The sequence below is a fragment of the Rhinolophus sinicus genome, linkage group LG03, assembly GCF_036562045.2.
Source record: "Rhinolophus sinicus isolate RSC01 linkage group LG03, ASM3656204v1, whole genome shotgun sequence".
NCBI lineage: Eukaryota > Metazoa > Chordata > Mammalia > Chiroptera > Rhinolophidae > Rhinolophus > Rhinolophus sinicus.
In genome coordinates this window covers 154839115-154860582 of record NC_133753.1, presented here as the reverse complement: position 1 = coordinate 154860582, position 21468 = coordinate 154839115, and the positions used below count along the sequence as shown (strand labels likewise).

The following is a 21468-nucleotide window of genomic DNA, read 5'->3' as shown; positions in this document are numbered from 1 at the left end:
TTGTAGAGAGTGGATTGGGATAAAGTAAGCAATTAAAATCTAATTATGTCAATATCTTCAATCTCTTTTTAGGCCATTGCCATTGTGTTGGGATTCATGGTTATTGTGGCTTTTGCTTTAATAATTTTCTTTGCTGTGAAAACCCGAAGAAAGATGGACCAGTATGACGAGGCAAATATTTTGTGGGACAAGGAACATATTTATGATGAGCAGCCCCCAAATGTTGAAGAATGGGTAAGTATTAAGAAAATCAGCAAGTATCCAATCTTTTATTAAAACCCTAGGTTTCTCTCTCTACGTTTGACTTTTAGTGCTTTGTGAAACTTTATTCTTAGAATTATTGTCTATGTTGCAAGAATTGTGGCCTTAGGTTTTACTCAGAACTTTAAGAATGTGGGATAAGTGGAAATTATTTTACTACAAGGTCAGAATCAGCTTTCCATTTTCAAGAAGTGGATCTAGGCAATGAAAATAAATTGCTTCTAAACGAATCAAGTGGAAAGAACTTGGCCTTTACAAAACTAAAACAAATCTTTTCCCTCCACTTTTGTTTTCCTACTTATCATTTGTAGAGAAACACTATAGTCCAGGAGCTTTCTTGGGTCAAGATTGGCAAAGGGTGTTTTTGGAGTGGTAGCAGGTGGCAGACCTTTAAACTTTTTACATGGAGAACAGCCTGGTCCATCACAGTGACTAATTCTGCATTAACTTTACCAATGAAGTATTTTAGTGAACCAAAGATGAGACCAATTTCCTTTTTTTGTATATACTGTTAATACCATTAGGTGGCTTCCTGTATGACGTGATTTGCTGACTGCCCACAAAGTCCCTCTCTCCAAAAATGTCTCCCCAGTCAGTACATGTCACTGATTCCTAACCTGTCTCTAGAGATGTTTGGAGTGAGATTTTGTTTCTCAGAAATCCTCTGGTAGAATACTGTTGGGAGCAACCTCAGAAACTGCCATTATAGCTGTCTGAGCAAATTGATTTCTTGCCATGAAGGCTGGTTCTGGGATGGGGTTTTTCTTTGGCTTGTGGGGGTAAAGCAGAGAGGGCTGAGGGTGGGTACTGCTGGTCAGGTCGTGGGTAAAGACATTGATCGTTGTGAAGGCTCCTTTAGCTCTAGCATCTGATACTTGAAGAATTCTAGACATGTAGATGTAAAAAAATTTTTGTAGTTCGTAAAGGAGCAAAAATGAAGCAGTCTTAGGAAGATCGAAAGTGTGGTATGTGTGTTCCATGGAGATGATAGTTCCTACATCCCTGCCCTCTTTTTGAAGCCTGCTTGTTCTTTTTTCCTCATTTTTTTCTACCCATAAAGTGTGAAGGTATTATTAGGGAGTGTTTTCTTTTGACCTTTAGCTCTAGGCAAGGCCACCTGTAGATGGAATAGGACAGTCTATTGTGAACTATGAAGTAAATGTTTTGCAGAGAGTTTCTGGGTGTGTCAGTTTTCACTGGCTGTTGGATTTGTTTACTCGAGGTTTCGAGAGCCTTAAAAAGAAAACACACCAAAAAAAACCTGACTGAAGAGAGACCAGTGCCAGTAATATTAGAGTCCAGTGAACTTTGGGCTCTCATCTGATTTTACTATATTGAAAGTTTAATCAGTTCTAGGTGCTTTTGATAATTCGGCAAAAAAAAAAAAAAAAGTCATAATAATTTATGGAGGTGACAACGATGATGATGAAGCTGAAAGGATTTAATTTTTTAGAAGGCATTATTTTTATAATGCTTCCTTACTGAATCCCTGGAGATCTGATAGCCAGAGTAGGTTGTTTGACATGTACTTAATAGTTTGTCTCGAGTAATAACTGTTTCGTCATATGAAACTTGAAGAATCATCTGTTGAATAGCAGGCCTATGATTTTTGAGCATACTAACTGTTTATGCTTAATCCCTTGCAAATTCATCATTTCTTTTTCCTTTTGTTTCCCCAACTGAAATGCCTAAGAAAGGCTAGTATTTGAAATAAGCGACTTGGAGGTTGTTTTAGCCACAAGTATTTGCCTTTCCTTCCATTCTCTCTGCTCAACTGCCCAAGTTTGCTTTGCTGAACTCGATACCATATTCGCATTCTTTCCTTAATTTACTTCCACATCCAGATGCAGACTATTACTCTTTCTCTCTGCCTTTATTCACTATTCTGCTCAAATCGATTTCACTCTGATAACTGCCCATGTGGAAATGTTTGATGCTGCATCTAAAGTGCCTGACATTGGAGTGGATTGGTGATTCCTTTTGGTCTTTAGAAATTAATATCATAAAAATAATCTCCACTTAAAATAACGGAAGAAAATCTAGAATTAATTATGTGTACTAAAAAGGGATTAAAATTTGAATTCTAATTGGAGAACTAAGACAAGAAACTCCCCATCTGGCTAATAATGGGTTGTTTGGGGGGAAAGATAAACTTACTAACGGAGCAATTAAATAGCTACTGAATGTTAGTTTACTCCTTCCCTACACATTATGGTAGGTTTAGATAATCATCATTTTATTAGATCTCACTGCCTTTCTTGGATTTTTAAAATCTTTAGGCTTAGAATCTTCCATGCAAAGGTACCTCCAAAGGTGATACTTCAGAGTTTTAAGATGGTTTCAGCCCTTTTGTATTGTCGGTGAGAAAGTGCGCAACCCTTCTTTTTTTTTAATCACTCAGTATTCACAATTACTTTATAAGTTGTTGTTGTTTTTTTAACCCATTCCCTACCCCTTCCCCTTTGGCAACCATCAGCTTGTTCTCTATATCTGTGGGTCTGATTCAGTTTTGTTTATTCATTTGTTTTGTTTCTTTAGATTCCACATATAAGTGAAATCATATGATATTTGTTTTTCTCTGGCTTATTTCACTTACCATGATGCCCTCTAGGTCCATCCATGCTGTCCAATGGCAAAATTTTTTTTTTTTATGAGTAATATTCCATTGTGTGTGTCTGTGTGTGTGTGTGTGTACATGTACGTACCTGTACCACGTCTTTATCCATTCATCTATCTATGGACACCTACGTTGCTTCCATATCTTGGCTATTGTAAGTGAACATAGGGGTACATATATTTTTTCGAATTAGTGCGTTTATTTTCTTCGGATAAATACTCAGAAGTGGTATTGCTAGGTCGTATGCCAGCTATATTTATCATTTTTTGAAGAATTTCCATACTGTTTTCCGTTGTGGCTACACCAGTTTACAGTTCTACCAACAGCGTGCGAGGCTTTTCTTTTCTCCACATCGTTTGACCACACTTGCTATTTGTTGATTTTTTTAAGTGATAGCCACTCTCACTGATGTGAGGTGGTACCTCATTGTGGTGTGGATTTTCATTGCCCTGATGATGAGTGATGTTGAGCATCTTTTCATATATACGTCTTTTGGCCATCTGTATGTCCTCCTGGGAGAAACGTCTGTTCAGGTCCTCTGCGCATATTTTAATGGGATTTTTTTTTTTTTTTTTTTTTTTTGGTGTTGAGTTGTATGAGTTTCTTACATATTTTGGATGTTAATGCCTTACTGGATGTAGGTTTGTGAATACCTTCTCTCATTCATTAGGTTGTCTTTTTGTTTCATTGATGGTCTCCTTAGCTGTGCAAAACCCTTTTAGTTTGATGTAATCCTATTTGTTATTTTTTGTTGTTGTTCTTGCATGAGGAGACATATCAAAAAAGATGTTACTAAGACCAATATCAAAGAGTTTACTGCCTATATTTTCTTCTAGGAGTTTTATGGCTTTAGGTATTACATTTAAGTCTTTAATTCATTTTCAGTTTATTTTTGTATATGGTGTAAGAAAGTGGTCCAATTTCATTTTTTTGCACCTATCTGTTAGTTTTCCCAACACCACTTATTGAAGAGACTGTCTTTACCCCTTTGTATATCTTTATCTCCTTTGTTATAGATTAATTCACCATATAAGTAAGGATTTATTTCTGGGCTCTCTGTTTTATCCCACTGACCTATATCTCTGTTTTTATGCCAATACCGTGTTTCCCCGAAAATAAGACCTAACTGGAAAATAAGCCCTAACATGATTTTTCAGGATGTTTGTAATATAAAATAAGCCCTACTGTATTTTCCCTAAAATAAGACAGGGTCTTATATTAATTTTTGCTTCAAAAGACGCCTTACGGCTTATTTTATATTACGAGCATCCTGAAAAATCATGCTAGTGCTTATTTTCCGGTTAGGTCTTATTGTCTTATTTTCGGGGGAAACATGGTACCATAATGTTTTGATGATTGTAGCTTTGTAGTATAATTTTAAATCGGGGAACATGATACCTCCCACTTTGTTCTTTCTCAAGGTTTCCTTGGCTATTAGGAGTCCTTTGTGGTTTTATGTAAATTTTAGGATTAGTTTTAGTTCTGAGAAGAATGCCATTGGTATTTTAATAGGGATTGCATTGAACCTGTAGATTGCTTTAGGTAGTAAAGCCATTTTAACAATATTCATCATTTCAATCCATGAACAAGATATAGCCTTCCATTTATTTGCATCTTCTTCAGTTTCTTTCTTCAGTGTCTTATAGTTTTCAGAGTACAGGTTCTTTACCTCTTTGGTTAAATTTATTCCTAGGTATTTTATGCTTTTTAATGCAATTCTAAACAGGATTGTTTTCTTCTTCTGATCGTTTGTTATGGATGTATAGAAACGCAACAGATTTCTGTATATTGATTTTGTATTCATTTACTGAATTCATTTATTAGTTTTAATAGTTTGTTTTTTTAATGGAGTCTTTAGGGTTTTCTATATACATATATTACCATGTCATCTGCAAATAATGAAAGTTTTCCTTCTTTTCTGTTTGGATGCCTTTTATTTCTTTTTCTCGTGTGATTGCTATGGCTAGAGCTTCTAAAACTATGTTGAATGGAAGTGGTGACAGTGGGCACCCTTGTCTTGATCCTGATCTTAGCGGAAAAGAGTTCAGCTTTTCACCATTGAGTATATATTAGCTGTGGGTTTGTCATATAGGCCTTTATTATGTTGAGGTATGTTTCTTCTATATCCTCCTGTGTTGAAAATTGTTTTCATAAAAGGATATTGAATTTTGTCAAATGCTTTTTTTGCATCTGTTCAGATGATAATATGATTTTTATCCTTCATTTTGTTAATGTGAAGTATCTTGATTGATTTATGGATATTGAGCCATCCATGCATCCCTGGATAAATCCCACTTGGTCATGGTGAATAATCCTTTTAATGTATTGTCAAATCCAGTTTGCTAATATTTTGTTGAGAACTTTTGTATCTGTGTTCATAAGGGGTATTATCCTGTAATTCTTTTTTTTTTTGTAATGTCTTCGGTTTTGGTATCCAGATAAATGCTGGCTTTGTAGAATAAGTTTAAAAGTGTTTCTTTTCAATTTTTAAAAATACTTTAAGAAGGATAAGTATTAATTCTTCTCTAAATATTTGGTAGAATTCTCCAGTGAAGCTGTCTGGTCCTGGACTTTGATTTGTTGGGAGTTTTTTGATTACTGCTTCAGTTTTATTGCCAGTAATCGTTCTGTTTAAATTTCTATTTCTTTCTGGTTCAGTCTTGGAAGATTGTATGCTTCTAGGAATTTATCCATTTTTATGTCGCCAGAGGCTCATGGGATGTCCTAGAGAAGATTCAACCTGGAGCAGTGTTGACTAGGTTCTTGTATCCATGCAAGAAAGAATTCAAGATTGAGATAGATGCAGGAAAGCAAAAGTGTTTTATTGGAAACAAAAGTACACACTTGAGAGGAAAGTGCGGGAACTCAGAGAAAAGTCACCCAGAGGAAGTCACGATCAGGGGTATTTACCCCTCCCAGTGCAGGAATTGGTGACATCCCATTGACATGGTTCATTTATCTCCTCCCCTGGGCAGGACCCTCCGTTTTCCACTTTTTCTTTACTTGGTTCCTCTGGAACTGTCATGGCATCAGATGCATGATGGAGTTGTAGTAACTGCAATGCAAATGAGATTATAATGACATTATAATTAGCTAAAGGTCAGGTCCCAGTCATAGGGATCAGCCTAGCTGGAAGAAACTGGTTCTTGTTTTTCTCCAGCTGGAGGTACTGGATACATTCACTTTGTTACTGGTCTAACCAATGGAGCACTTCAAGTTATACCATGGCAGGGTTTCCTAGACTACATGGCCTGCCTCACTTCTAGATTAATTTTGTTTGCATGTAGTTATAGTATTGTTTAATGACTATTTGTAGTTCTGTGGTGTCTGTTGTAATTTCTTTCATTTATTACTTATTTGGGCACTCTTTTCTTGATGAGGTTGGCTAAAAGTTTGTCAATTTTGTTCATCTTTTCAAAGAACCAGGTCTTATGTCTTTTGGAGCAAACATTAATATAAGACCCAGTCTTATATTAAAATAAGACCGGGTATAATATAATATAATATAATATAATATAATATATAATATAATATAATGTAATATAATACAATACCGGGTATAATGTAATATAATACCGGGTCTTATATTAAGTTTTGCTCCAAAAGATGCATTAGAGCTGATGGTCTGGCTAGGTCTTATTTTTGGGGAAACACGGTTATTTATTTCAGCTCTGATCTTATTTTCTTCCTTCTTCTTACTTTGTGTTTTTGTTTGTTTTTTTTTGTAGTAGGCTATGAACGTCCCTCTTAGAACTGCTTTCCTGCATCCTCTAAATTTTGAAAAGTTGTGTTTTCATTTTCATTTGTTTCAAGATAGTTTTTGATTTCTGGTTTGATTTCCTCTTTAACCCATTGGTTGGTTAGTAGCATGTTGTTTAGTCTCCACATATTTGTGGTTTTTTGTTTTCTTCCTGTAGTTGATTTCTGGTTTCATGGTCAGAAAACATACCTGATACGATTGCAATCTTCTTGAATTTATTGAGGCTTGTTTTGTAGCCTAATATGTGATCTGTCCTTGAGAATGTTCCATGTGCACTTGAAAAAAAAAAAGTATTCTGCACGTTTGGATGAAATGTTCTATAAATGTCTATTAATTTGATCTGGTCTAATGTGATGTTTAAGGCTATTATTTCCTCTTTACTTTCCTGTCTGGATCATCTATCCATTGATGCTAATGGAATATTAAAGTCCCTTACTATTATTGTATTACTGTGAATTTCTCCCGTTATGTCCATTAAAGTTTATATATTTAGGTGCTTTTATGTTAGGTACATAGACATTTACATTTATTATATCCTCTTCCTGAATTAACCCCTTTATAATTATGTAATGCCTTTGTTTTACATTACTTTTTTAATGTCTGTTTTGTTTGACATGAATATTGCGACCCCAGCTTTCTTTTCATTTCTGTTTGCATGGAGTATCTTTTCCCATTCCTTCATTTTCAGACTGAATGTATATTTCGACTTGAAATGAGTCTCATAAGCAGCATATAGATGGTCATGATTTTTAATCCAACCAGCCTATGTCTTTTTATTGGCGCATTTAATCCATTTATATTTAAAGTAATTGTTGATAAGTATGTACTTACTGCCATTTGTTAATTGTTTTTTTTGTTACTTTTGTATTCTCAGCTGATTTTTTTTTTTTTTTAGAATTTGTGTTTTTCTTTGGGAAATTTTATTGGGGAAGGGGAACAGGACTTTATTGGGGAACAGTGTGTACTTCCAGGATTTTTTCCATGTCAAGTTGTTGTCGTCTCAGTCGTAGTTGAGGGCACTGTTCAGCTCCAGGTCCAGTTGCCATTGTTAGTTGCAGGGGGCGTAGCCCTCGCTCCAACCGACTGAGCCATCTGGGAGCTCAGCAGCATCTCAGCTCAAGGTGCCGTGTTCAACCTTAGTTGCAGGGGGTGGAGCCCACCATCCCTTGTGGGAGTCGAGGAGTTGAACCGGCAACCTTGTGGTGAGAGCCCACTGGCCCATGTGGGAATTGAACCGGCAGCCTTCGGCATTAGGAGCATGGAGCTCCAACCGCTTGAGCCACCAGGCTGGCCCCGGTTATTGATTTTTATAGTATGGGAAAGGGCAATCAACCCATGTATTCTCATCTGTTCTTTCCTCTCTTGATCTCGTTCCTTGTGATTTGCTGATTTTCTTTAGTGTTTTGATTGGGGTCCTTTCTTTATTCTTTGTGTATTTTTTGTAGGTTTTTGGGTTATGGTTACTGTACGATAAATCTCACAGTATTTATAGTGCTGTCTATTTTGAGCTTATAGGCATTTAATTTCAAATATAGTCTAAAAGGACTACATTTTTACTTCCGCCCTCCATAATTTATGTATTTGATGTTGTATTTTAGGTGTTTTTGTTTTGTGTATCTCCTGTTATTGTAGTTTGAATTCAGTTTGGTATTTTTGTCTTTTGACCTTCTTAGTAGCTTTTTAAATGTCTGATTCGCTGTATTTATTAAATATTTGGCTTTGCCTGTGAGTTTTTTTCCCTTTCTGATATTTTCTTATTTCTCGTTATGGCTTTTTGTGCTTGAAGAATACCCTTTAACATTCTTTTTAAAGTTGGTTTAATGGAGATGAACTCCTTTAGTTTTTGCTTGTCTGGGAAACTCTCGCTCTTTCAATTCTGAATGATAACTTTGCTGGGTAAATTAATCTAGGTTGTAGGTTTCTTTCTTTCAGCACTTTAAAGATATCCTGCCATTCCCTTCTGGCCTCTAAAGTTTCTGCTGATAAATCAGCTGATAGCTTTTGGGTTTTCCTTTATAACTAGTTGCTTTACTCTGGCTGCCTTTAAAACAGACTCTATCTTTAAAGTTTGCCATTTTAATTACAATATATCTTGGTGTGGGTCTCTTGAGTTCATTTTGTTTGGAACTTTCTCTGTGCTTCCTGGACCTGGATGCCTGTTTCCTTTCCTAGGTTAGGAAAGTTTTCAGCCATTATTTCTGTAAATACAGTTTCTGTTCCTTTTTCCCATTTTCTTCTCGGATTCTTATAATGTGAATGTTTGTGTTTTGTTCCACAGGCCTCTCAAACTGTCCTTGTTTTTTAAATTCTCTTTTTGCTGTTCTGATTGGTTCATTTCTACTAGTCTGTCTTTCAGGTCGTGGATCTGTTTTTCTATATTAGCTTATCTTGTTGATTCCTTCTACTGTATTTTTTATATCAGTTATTACATTCTTTAGCTCTGCGTGGCTTTTTATTATACATTATGCCTTTTTGTTGAACTTCTCCCTAAGTTCTTCTATTTCACTCTCAAGTTTGGTAAGTATCCTTAATTTCTTTGAATTCTTTATCAAATTACTTGTCCCATTGCCTTGGGGTTTTTTCTGGGGATTTTTCTTATTCCTTCATTTGAGAAATAGTCTGTCTTTTCACTTAATTTCCTTTCGATGTTTGTTTATATGAATTAGGCAAAATAGCTATCTCGTCCAGTCTTGAAAAAGTGACCTTGTGTAGAAGTGATGTGTGTCTGCTGTGTGTGCGGCGTTGGTTTGACAGCCTGCTGGAGTCAGACAGGTGCTCATGGTGCCTGGGTGCTGGCCTGCAAGGCAGGAGCAGCTCAGACAGGGAGGCCAGGTTTGTGTTGTGACACCCTGTTGATCCTGCTTGCTTCTTTTGTTCTAAGCCGAAATGTGCTCTGGGCAGTGTATCTGCATGTGAATCTGCACACACGTCAAACCTCCAAATAGAGCTCGTGCCTTCCCTAGCGAGGTGGAAGGGGTCGTACACAATGGCGCTCACCAGCATCTCCGATCTGGAGGGTTCCTGCAGCTGCCGAGTGTTCCCACAGCACCTGGGAAGCTGTGGTTTCCCAGCCTTCCTTGTTTGGTCCCTTTCTCTCTTTTGTTGTTCAGAAACTGTTCATTCCTCCGTTGTCTCTCAGGAGTATTTTTCTCTCTCTATGGGTGTATATTTCAATGTGCTCTTGGGAGGGGCAAGTTCAGCATCCTCCTGTGCTGCTGCCATCGGGGACCTTCTCAGAAAACATGCAGCTTTCGAATTTCCTGTCTCTGAATCTTCAGCACAATGGTTTCTCTGCCTTCGTAGTGATTTCTAGGGTTGTTTTTGCTCTGACCTATGTGCGTTATCTTGTACTTTGTAAAATAAACAGGCCATGTTTGCACACTTTGTGTTACTCTCATCCTTTGTAGTCACTCACTTAAGTTTGTACCAACAATTGTTGTATTTTAAATGTTTTAAAGTTCTTTTAATTAAGTTTACAGGTTTTTGTTTTTTCTGTTATGTCCTTAAACCCCAGATCTAATTGGTACTTTTTCTGAATTAAAATACAATCATGCATTGCTGCACAACAAGGATACGTTCTCAGAAATGCATCCTTAGGTGATTTCATCGTTGTGCTCATCTGAGAGCGCACTTACTCAAACCTATGATATTGCCTAGTACACAACCAAGGAATATAGTACAGTCTACTCCTGCTAGGCGACAAGCCTGTACACAGGTTACTGTACAAAACAACACGAAATTAACTCAAGTCCAACAGAAAATGGTGCAATCATGTGATGTGGTAAAGGTATACGAGGTTGCGGCCTGCATAACACAGCATACTTTTTTACAGTGAACATTTTTTATAAGTAGAAAGAATATACTGTAAAATAATGATAAAAAGTATAGTATAGTAAATACATAAACCAGTAACATAGTCAGTCATTTATTATCATTATCAAGTATTATGTACTGTACATAATTGTATGTGTTGTACTTTTATACGACTGGCAGTGTGGTAGGTTTGTTTACACCAACATTACCAAATCATGTTAGTAGTGTGTTTGCTACAGCGTTACAAAGGTTACCAGTCACTAGGCAATAGAAAAATTTCAGTTTCATTGCCATCTACAGGACCACTGTTGTAGATGTGATCCCTTGTTGACTATAGCATTGTTATGCAGCACGTGACTGTGTGTGTGTGTGTGTGTGTGTGTGTGTACACACGTATGTGTATTTATTCTATCAATCACTCAACCTGATTTGTAACTACAGAGGATTTTGAAAATACAGTGAAGTATAAAGAAAATTCTACTATCCTGAGTTACCATTTCAGTATTTTCTTTAATCCTTTACCCCCTCTTACTTCTTATTTTAAATTTGATGTACGATTATGTTCCCTAGCAATATAAAATCCTACCTTTTTGGATTGAACATTATATGTTGTAGGCTTTTTAAAATTACATCATTAAGTATTCCTCAAAAACATTTTTTTTTTTTTTTTGAAGATTTTATTGGGGAAGGGGAACAGGACTTTATTCGTACTTCCAGGCCTTTTTTCCAAGTCAAGTTGTTGTCCTTTCAGTCTTAGTTGTGGAGGGCACAGCTCAGCTCCAGGTCCAGTTGCCGTTTTCTAGTTGCAGGGGGCACAGCCCACCATCCCTTGCGGGAGTCGAACCGGCAACCTTGTGGTTGAGAGCCTGCGCTCCAACCAACTGAGCCATCCGGGAGGCAGCTCAGCTCAAGGTGCTGTGTTCAATCTTAGTTGCAGGGGGCAAAGCCCACCATCCCTTGCGGGACTCGAGGAATAGAACTGGCAACCTTGTGGTTGAGAGTCCACTGGCCCATGTGGGAATCCAACCAGCAGCCTTCGGAGTTTGGAGCATGGAGCTCTAACCGCCTGAGCCACCGGGCGGGCCCTCGAAAACATCTTTAATATTGTTAAAATGTCATTGAAATATAATGTATATATCTGCACACAGAGTAAAGTGCATTAAGTGCGCTAATTTAATTGTATGGCTTGATGAATTGTTATACATAAATGGCCATGTAACCATCACCCAGATCAAAATATACAACATTCCAGTTTCCAGGGTGTCCTCATGCCTATCTAAGTAGTATGTTATGTAAGCAGTTTTATTTCTAGAAGTTTCTAAAGCTTTGACATTGTGATGCAACATTTATGTAGCATTGTTCCCAGCACTTACCTGCCAAGGTAGGAGCTAGTGAGGATGAGCTGGCTGGGTGTAGAGAAGCGACAGGGTCCCTGATTATCCTTTGTGGTCCGCCTTGGGTAGCTTTTGGTTTCCTTGGACTCTGATGAGTATAATTACTTTGTCTGTTTATTAAATAGTTTCCTCATATATAAATGGGGAAAATAAAAGTTCCATTCAGATACGCTGATGCTGCAATGATTAAAGGGCTTAGGTCAGTCAGGGCCTGCACGTAATTTAACACCCAATACGTGTTTAGCTAGAGTAATAATTGTTAGTATTTGCAATGATGAGCTTGAATAAGGGAGCTGGGGTACAAGTACCCAAAATGTCAGTGCATTTAATGTTGTTTGCAATTTAACTTAATTTTCCTGTTATTCGTAAGCTTATCAGCTTGCTACAAGTTCTGATGAGAACAAATATTTTCTGAAAGGTGTAGGCCCTGCGTGTTATCTCCTTGCACCCAGGATGGTGGAGACAGATATGCATGGGGACAGGGCATTGGTGGTAATTAACAGTAGATACCTGACGAAATTTGAATAACTTTTTTATTTTCAACCAGTACACGCATTTGTAAATGTTAAAGCAGTCCTGTGGGCCTCTGAGTGTTGGTATACTAGACTCTCACCCTGGGAAGAAATTCACTGTTGCCTGTGGCCTGAAGTAGGGCAAAATGGAACAAAAGTGAAAGTGGCCTGTCCGTCTCGACTTAGAAGAGACCAGCATGGAGTATAGCAGGCCCTGTGTGTTCCAGCACCAGCGAATGACAAGGGCTGGGCAGACAGGCCTGGGCATCCTGGAGAGCCATTTTAGAGAGCTGTCATGGGAGGTATCGAAGGAGGTAGAGAATGTACTGGAGCTGGTGAGTGTCTCTGTGGCTCTCTGAAGGCAGCAATTCCTAGATTTCCAGCGCTAAATAAAATGAACACTAACTTAATGATAGGTGATAAGTACAATGGTACAAACGGGCAGTTGTCTGCCTGGGTCCCTGGTTCTCAGACCTGGTTCTTAGCAAACATCAGAATCACCTGGAGGACTGGTTAAAACAGCTTTCTAGGCCCCACTCGCAGAGGTTCTCATTCAGTAGCCCAGGCATGGGGCCTGAGAATTTGCATTTCTAATGCATTCCCAGGGAACATTGGTGCTGGTGGTCTGGGCACCACCATTTGAGAACCACTGTTGTGTAGAGCCGAGCTGCAGTTGTAACACTGCAAGCCCAGTGAGTTAAGGTGTGCATAAGGCTTTTTCCACGTCATGGCATATTTAGGAACAGATAACGTTGTATGAGTGGTGGAGTAAATGGAAGGAGATTCGGGACCCCAGATGGTGACTGACCGGGGACTCTGAGGACTAACGTGTTCCGTGTCTGTGGCACACCTGCTGGGGAGCGTGGGCCTAAGATACATGAGTATTAACAGTCTGCTCCAGGATTACTGTTTCCAGAGCAAGGAGACCTTGAATGAGAGCGCTCACTGAGTATAAAGTTCTCCAGCACACACGCCCCCAAGCTCTAACAGCTCATTGATTCTTAGGGAGCTTCAGAATTCATCTTCGTTGGTATATGGCAATATTTTCCTAGGGGCGACGTGCATCGGGCGACGTGCATCGGGGTGGGGACGTTGTGATTGCTAAGTCCTTGTGCCATCATCTAATCAACAGTAAGTTCATCAGACTTGCTCAAACTAGTCTGTGTTCTCTTCATTAGTGGGACTGGTCTATTTGGGAGCCTCTGCCTTCAAGTGACTAGGAGTAGAGAAAAGTCTGAGGGAACTTTCCAGAGGCAATTTGAAGGCTCTTGTTGGAGGAGTATCTGTGGGTGTAAAATACCAGAAAACGGGAAAAACGAGTTGGACCACTTACTGTTCTGAGAACGTGTAGTGAAGGTGGATGGCAGGTTGTAAAACTGGAGATTGTACTTTGAGATCAAGGTGCTCCTCTCTCTGATGTCTGATGTCTTTCTTCACTTTAATTACCAAGCAGGAAAAACCCTTCTCTTTCCCTTTTGAGGCTGGTGTTTCTACACTCTCACCTAAACAAAAGCACCTGGTGACTGAAGCACATATTCATAGTAATTTTGTGTCAAAAGCTGCTCTTACAACATTAGTCTAATAGGCAAATAAAACTCTTATTCATGTCACATCTCATTAGGGTGTGGTGAGGAGTTAACACAATGAGAGTGATTCCTTTTGTTACCGGGACTAGTCAGTACCCAGATGAGATGGGTACCTCAAGCCATATTTACATTACTGAGTTGGCAGTTTGTTATGTGAGAAACAGCTGGGCTTTGGAGCCATGGGGGCCAGGGTTCAAATCCCCTGGCTGCCACATCACCTTCTGTGTGACCTTGAGCAAATTAATTTAATTGTAGAGGCTCAGTTTTCTCATCTGAAAATGGAGATAATTGTATGCACCCAGGCAGTGGTGAGGAATAAACAAGGTCCAGTTTTACCTGGCCCATGATGGATACACAGTGTTGTGGCTGCTTGCTCACGGGTCGTGAAAGAAATAAGAGGAGGGTCGGCTGGGCAGTGTCTGCTGGAAACTACTGCTTCGACTCTTTCTTTAGTCTCAAGTTTTATTTTTTCTAACCAGGATGTAAATTTCTTCAGCCTATAGTGGACTTTTCTACTGAGTTCGGCTTGTTCATTGGGGTGGGGGAAGGTACAGTTAAGTTGGTTATTGCAACCTTTGCTTATGTTACATATATTTAAGGTGGAGCCAGGAGTGGATCTCATACAGATGCAAAATCTCTCCCAAGTCACAGGGCCAGCACTGGGCCGAAGTAAATAGAAACACTGAAACTGGTCTGCATAGTAAATGTACAGGAAGCAGAATCATTAAGTCCGGACGGAAAGGAAGTGGAGAAAGAAAAGCTTTCAAAAAGTCCCAAATTAAATTACACTTTTTAAATCAAATTATGCAGAGATCCAAATCTCTAAATAGAAGATTTAGTGCCACCATTGACAATCCCCCTATCTCATCAATCAACACAGGAACTTTTCTTTCCTTCTCAGAGGTAGATAACTTTTTGTCAGATTTCTACACCAGTTGGATGCAGGTCTGTCCTGACTCTTTCTCCCTTGTATGACCTAAGAATGAAGACAGAACCAAGAGAAAAATGGGGAATGGCTTTCATCGCTCCATTTTGTACTAATTCCAAATGACATGTGAAATTGTTTTCCCTAAACTTTGTTTTGGGGGGAAGAAGATTTTTTTTCCAAAGGGACCTGAAACATTGTTGACCTCTTTATTCCATCTCTGACCTACAGAAGTCAGGGAAGGTGGCTCAGAGGCAGCAGCAGCCACACACGATTGTGTACATGCATTTTGGTCCCAGATGAGGGAGTTACAATGATGACAGGTGTTTGGAGAAGAGCTGCTCTAAAGCCACCCTCTTTGTTCTCTTGTTGGCACCCCACAGGGATTTGGAATGTTTTCATTAACTCTCCAAGGAATGTTAGATGTTGTTACAAAGATTTTTTTCACAATTGACATAATCAGAACACTTGGGAGTATAATTTAATTTTGAATAAAATTTTATCCTCATAATAACCTCTTGTGAAGATCTTTTTGAAATTATTTCATTTGAATTTATTTCATTTTGACATTTTGGAAACATGTTTCTTGATTGGAATATGAATCTGAGTAAAACTTCTCCTGTGTCTTCCTTAAACAAGGTCTGTGTGAGTGCTTGTCCTTTTTGAATTTAGTCTCGAGTGAGTCGGAGTCTTTCTTTGGTTGCTTCGATGTCCTTCTCCTGGACATGTGTCTTTCCCTCCACCGTCTTATCTTTCCCTTTAATAGTATAGATGTGGAGTGTAGACTAGGAATTCCTAGAGCAGATTGCAGATAAGAGGAGCAGGTTGGGTGGGCCCTGCTGCATGGATTCCTGCTGCTACAGCGCCCTTCCCTCTTGGGTCTCCTCCCCACAGGACGGCCCGGGGGTGTGAGCGCTGGCACAGCCACCCAGGCTCCTCTCTGCTTCAGGACAATTCCAGCATTTGGATCTGGAATGAGTGACTCTTAAACTTTTCTTTCCCCACAGTATTTAGTGGAAGACATAGCTTTCTTAATTTGTGTTTTCACTTCTTCCCCTAGTTTCTTAGAGCTGTTCTCAAGTTACTTGAAGAAAATTGTTCACCATTTACTGTTTAGAATTAAGCCTGGTTTTTCTCAGGTTCTAAATCTTTAAACAAGTTTTATTTATTATTATATATTATGTTATATTACATTATATTATATTATGTTATATTATATTATGTTATATTATATGTTATAAAATGGTGGAGGTTTTGTTTGTATGTTTTTAAAAGAACTTTAACTACATCATTGAGTTCTGTGGGTGGCTGGGGATCCTGTCAATAATAACAGTAAAGCTCAGCAATCCCTTTTCTCATAATAGAAAGCCCAGGTCGAGGACTCCTTGTATGAATTACTAGTATCTGGTCACTCCACTGGGGCTTCCCCCATTCTTCCACTCTTTTCCAAAGCAGCAGGTTTATCCTCATTTTGCATTGGTGCCATGAGAAAAAGTAATATTTCAGCTTTTTTCGGGAAAAGTGAAACATAAAAATATGTTTTGCCTCTGCCTCTAGACTCTTAAACTCCTCTTAAGGACATAGGCTGCTGCTTATTCATCTTTGAGTCTGTCTGGGGATTTTTTTTTTTAACAAATGTGAAACCATCACAAATGTGCACATCATTCTTTTGCAAGGGTCATGCTAATAATTAATCTTCCCTGTATTGTCCCACTTTTAGTATATGTTCTGCCAAAGCAAGCACTGCCTTGGAATTTTTTGTGTGTATGAAAAAAAGCTTAAGTAACAAAAGACGTGTGCTGGTGGGTGAAGTCAGTGCACAGGCTCGGCCAGTCCTGCTGACGCTAAGAGATAAAGGTCGGCTCAGAGCAGCTCATTTGATAAGATGTTCAGATATACACAGTGTAGAAATAGAACCGTAATAAATGAGGTAACCTTTAGACAGCAAACTCTGGGTGACTTGTGCCAGGTACTGTGCTGGGCTGGGAGACCCAAAGAGGAAGGTAGGAGACGGCCCAGGGAAAGGTGGTGGATGGTATGGAGCAGAGAGTCTTTCCTTCAAGTGACGCCTCTATTCAAAACCCACATTTCCGTTTACTAGGTGTATGTCCTCAGGAAAGTTGTCTAATTCTCTGAGCCGTAGCTTCTTCATTTCTGAAAAGGGAGTCATAGTATTTACCTGTAAGGGTGTGCCTCCTAAATGATCTATTAGTTCAGTATTTGGCACATTGTAAGCAGGCCGACAGTGGTGGCTTTAAGAACAGTCCACTACTTACTGAAGTTAAGAGAGGTGGGAGCAAGTCATTATACTGTATGTAAACAATTGTCCCTCAGCCCGTGAGTGCTCTGGTGGGAGGTTTGTATGCACAGGTGCTTGGGGGAGATAGGCGGACACGTAGGTGCCTCACCCAGCAGGGACACGTGGGGAACACCTCCAGGACGTAGTGGCACTAATACTACTTGGCAGCGAGCCAAGACTTGAAGCCTAATTAAGGATTAGTTGGCAAAGAAAGGGGGAAGGACATTCCATTCCAGGTAGTAAGAAGTCTGTACAAGGACACACAGCACCTTTTTTGTAAGGTTTTAGTTTCTGGTTTGCCAGAGTCATAGGAAATCTACGCGCTTTGCAACCTCTGCTAAAGGTTGTTGGGAAAGGGAAAGAACCTGGAGAAGTATTAAGTGGTTTTTTAAAGAAAAGGACGTCTTTTTAAACTCGGATGAAGTCTCGAGCATAAGAATAGGTCTTGTGCTTGGCAGCGCATTTGTCTGTACTGCTGGTGACAGTGTCAAGTCCTAAGGAATTCAGTGGGAGCCACGCGTGGTGGGATCCCCTGTGGTGGGATCTAAGCACACTCCCTGGCAACCCACCCACTGGTTTCCCAGTTCCTGCCAATCTCTACTTTCAGGAGGAAATGACTCCATTCCTTTCTGACTCATGGGAATATTCAACAATCAAGAAGGCCTCTGTGTGTACTTACAGGGGTGGGTAAATAAATATCTTTGGTATGTGATACTGCAGAGATAGGAAAGGGAGCAGGACGTGTTATAATGCTATGCTTAACGGAAAACAAGATGTCAAGTGTGTGCGTTGCAGGGAAATACACTGTGTTGATGCTGAACCTAATTGCAAGGATTCATAATAGCAGAATCATCCAATTAAATGTCTGCTGTCACATTTAAATACTTATAAACATTCTTTGTTTAGATCCAATGGCTTCAATTCCAGAATCCAGCATCTTCTGAGATGTTACTATGTTCACAAAGGCAGTGTGCTAAAGGAGATACCTTGTCACCTCACTTAATTGTTAAAAGCTTTATAAAGTAGGTAGCTGCCCCGTTTCTTACAGAGGAGCAGACTGAGGCTGTCTGGACTTCACAGTTGGCAGATCTGGTGTAAGCCCAGGTGATCTGCTGCCATTGTTCTCATCACCAAGCTACACCAGTCGTCCCACCTCCCTATTTTTGAAACGTTGCTCTTTTTCACAGAAATAATTTGTGGAGTTATTTTTAATCCCTGCCTCCTTCCTCTCCCCCCCTCCCCCTGCCTCCCACACACTTTATTCCTTTGAAACAACTTAATGAGTTATCTGGGTTTAGTAATTTTTTTTTTTAATCAGTTGCAGAGTAACATGTGATAATGTAAAGATTTTTAGGTAAAATTTAGAGTGAACTCTACTTCATGAACTCAATGTCGGGAATCTAATTGACTGTGTTTATTGTATTTGAATTTTTCTCCCAAAGGTTCTGTGGGGAGCCTTCCATGTTAGCAAAGCATAATCTCTAATACATATTCCTCTTTAGGACGGATTCTTACATGTCAGAAGGGAAGAGGGAAAGCAGAGAGGCAGGCAATGATGTGATTGTACTCCACAGGCTACTAAATAATAGAGCCATAGGGAATGTATGTTAAGGGAGAATTTACAAATCTCACTAAAGAACTGTGGCAGAATCAGTTTGAGCTTCTTCTGTGGTTTTAACATTCCATATTTAGGGTGACTGTCCTCTGTCCCTTGTCCTAGCTAAGTGGTATTTCAGGTGTGGTGGTCAGACAGCATTACTAAAATTCTCACCCTAGCACAGACCTAGCCTAGATAAAATGAGATTAGTCTTCCTGATAGCGAGAGGAGCAATTACCACGGATACTTATTCCACCTAATCAAATTCGAAAGAGAATTAGGTAATTGTGAGTTTTTTTTCTTCTTTGTAATTCTTTCTGGACTTGTTAAACTAACAGTAACACCCTTTATATGTTTGTAAAAATACTGATTGGCTGTTAACAGTAATAATAACAAGGCAGTCATTACAGGTTAATAGTAGTTCATGAACTCAATAAATATTAGATCCCTTTATATGTGATATTTTTCTTCCATTTCTTCCCCTTTTAAATTACAGGCTAAATAATACTTGTGTCTCTTGGGGCTGTTTCTTTAGGTTAAAAACGTTTCTGCTGGCACACAAGACATGCCTCCTCCGCCTTCTGACTATGTGGAGAGAGTGTATAGTCCCACGGCCTACTCTTCCAACGGTAAAGTGAATGACAAGCGGATGTATCCAGAGTTGTCCTATAAATCAACACCGTAAGTAGCACCTTCTTATAGAATGAGTCTAAAGAATGAGTATTTGCCGTGTTTATAAATTAGTTGCTGTTTTGTGCTGTTCGCCTTAAAAAATTTCCAAGAGTTTGCATAAAGTCTGGAGACTGATCTTTGCATTGTAGGGGGATGCCTAGGGTCCCTTGGAAGATAAGGAAGGGGGCTGTGAGTTGGTGGGGTGCTCTTCCCCTTTTAAGCTGAAAATGCGTTTCTCATGATTTAACAGATGAAGGGTAAGTTAGGTTCTTTCACTCTAGACATGTGGATCTCTTTCCTACTTCTGGTTTTCGGTATAGATAGGTGCAGATGAAAGGATTGATAGCATATCTAAGTGCATTTCTCAATAATCTCTCCTTTTGCCTATAATTATTAGATCTCATTAATAGTGTTGACTAAGCACAAAGAGTTGGGAGGCTTTGGTGAGAAACACTAGGTTGGTGCAAAAAGTAATTGCAGTTTAAAAGGTTAAAAATAATTGCAAAAACCACAATTACTTTTGCACCAACCTAATAAATGATGAAAATTTACTCAAGGGTCTTAGAGTTTGTAAACTGGAAATACTAGGCAGAAACCTAGAAATGTTCCAAAAGGGAAAGAAAAATTAAGAGTTTTTATAGTAAAAGTCACATCCTTGAGAATAATTAGTCCTGCCCTCGAATTAGTCCAGAACAGTTACCGGTCTCAGTCAGATGTCAGGAGGTCTGGTCGTGTCCCGAGTCTTTGGGGGGTAGTCAGAGGGTTATCTACATGTTTGGTGTATGTCTGGAAATTGAAGCACCGCCAACTGGTATAGTATTATTGCGGTAGTGACCCAGGACTGGAAAGTTCAAAAGTTTAAGTTCCTAGGGTAGTTAAGACAAGAAAAATAATCATTTCTTCATGCCTCAACCTTCATGATGTTAAATAATTTAGCAGCTTTGTTAAAATGACTCCATTTTGTATTTTCCCCATCGTCACTCTTTCCTCACTAGAAAGAGGAGATTGCTTGTTGATCACCCCCTGTGTACATACATTTGTATTGATCTAGTAGACTTCATTTGAATTCAGGAATTCTGAGGTCTCCTTTGCTGTGCTAGATCCTTCATATTGCTGATAAAGCCTATAGATTCGTTTCACATGTAGTAAAAACCTCAGAGTGAGTTTCTGTCCTAGAGGACGAGCCATTATGGTTATTGGAATGGTGTCCCTGTTGTGTTTTCAGTTTACCCTAAAGCCTAGTTCTAATTCAACTGAATGACTAGTGAGGGAAGTATGTTGGAGGTGTTGGACGTAAGGACGGGGATGTACTTTTTGCCTAAGCATGATAAATTAGTGTTGCTATATATAATTCTACAACTCCAAATTTCTTTATAGACCACACAAAAGAAACCTTCCCTTCAGCTAGTTTCATTGTTCTTAGTTAAAGGTATATCTGCTGGACAACTTTTTGTTCCTTCAAAGTTTTGTCTCCAACCCCTCAACTGTCATTTAGTGGCTGAGGTATATAGAGATCCACAGTGAGTGCACAGTGGGTGCCTGGAACCCCATAAGATGACACCCGCAGCTGAGTCAATTGGGAAAGCAGTTTGAAGACAATAGGTTTTAATATTACCCTGGAATGGAATTTGGAAACAGATTGGCAGTCTTACCCTCCATTTATTTTGCTTTGGTCTTCAGAATTGACCTTGCCATTCAGTTCAGTTGTGAATATTTGGAGGAAGAGCATTTTCTCTATTTTCCTCCTTCTCTTTGGATTTTGACAAAAACCACAGCACTTGAGGCTATTAAGGGCAAAGGTACACAGGAGAGATGCCATCCTTGGGAAAGTGTCAAGCTGCGATTTACAGGACTTGCACGTATGCGAAATAAATATCTATAATGCACCTTGTGACCAGCTACGCCTCTGAATCAATTCTGAGATCTGTATGGTTACACAGCATTCCCACATGCTGTCCCTTTTCATGAAAGCCAAGATATTTTCACAAATTTATGTGGAACAATTTAAAAATCTTACTTATTCTTGAGCAAG

General features: G+C 39.1%; 1 protein-coding gene and 1 pseudogene across 6 annotated transcripts in view; one reads left to right on the top strand and one right to left on the bottom strand.

Annotated features, from left to right (window-relative positions):
* The window catches only part of OCLN (occludin), a 49299-nt gene that overhangs the window by 14617 nt on the left and 13214 nt on the right, over positions 1-21468 (top strand). For all 6 annotated transcript variants that reach the window (XM_019728064.2, XM_074328857.1, XM_019728065.2 and 3 more), the window contains exons 4-5: positions 73-234; positions 19300-19445. In XM_019728064.2, coding sequence (XP_019583623.1) covers positions 73-234; positions 19300-19445 — 308 coding nt within the window. The remainder of the gene's footprint in view (positions 1-72; positions 235-19299; positions 19446-21468) is intronic.
* Positions 16499-16612, bottom strand: LOC141570841 (U6 spliceosomal RNA; annotated as a pseudogene).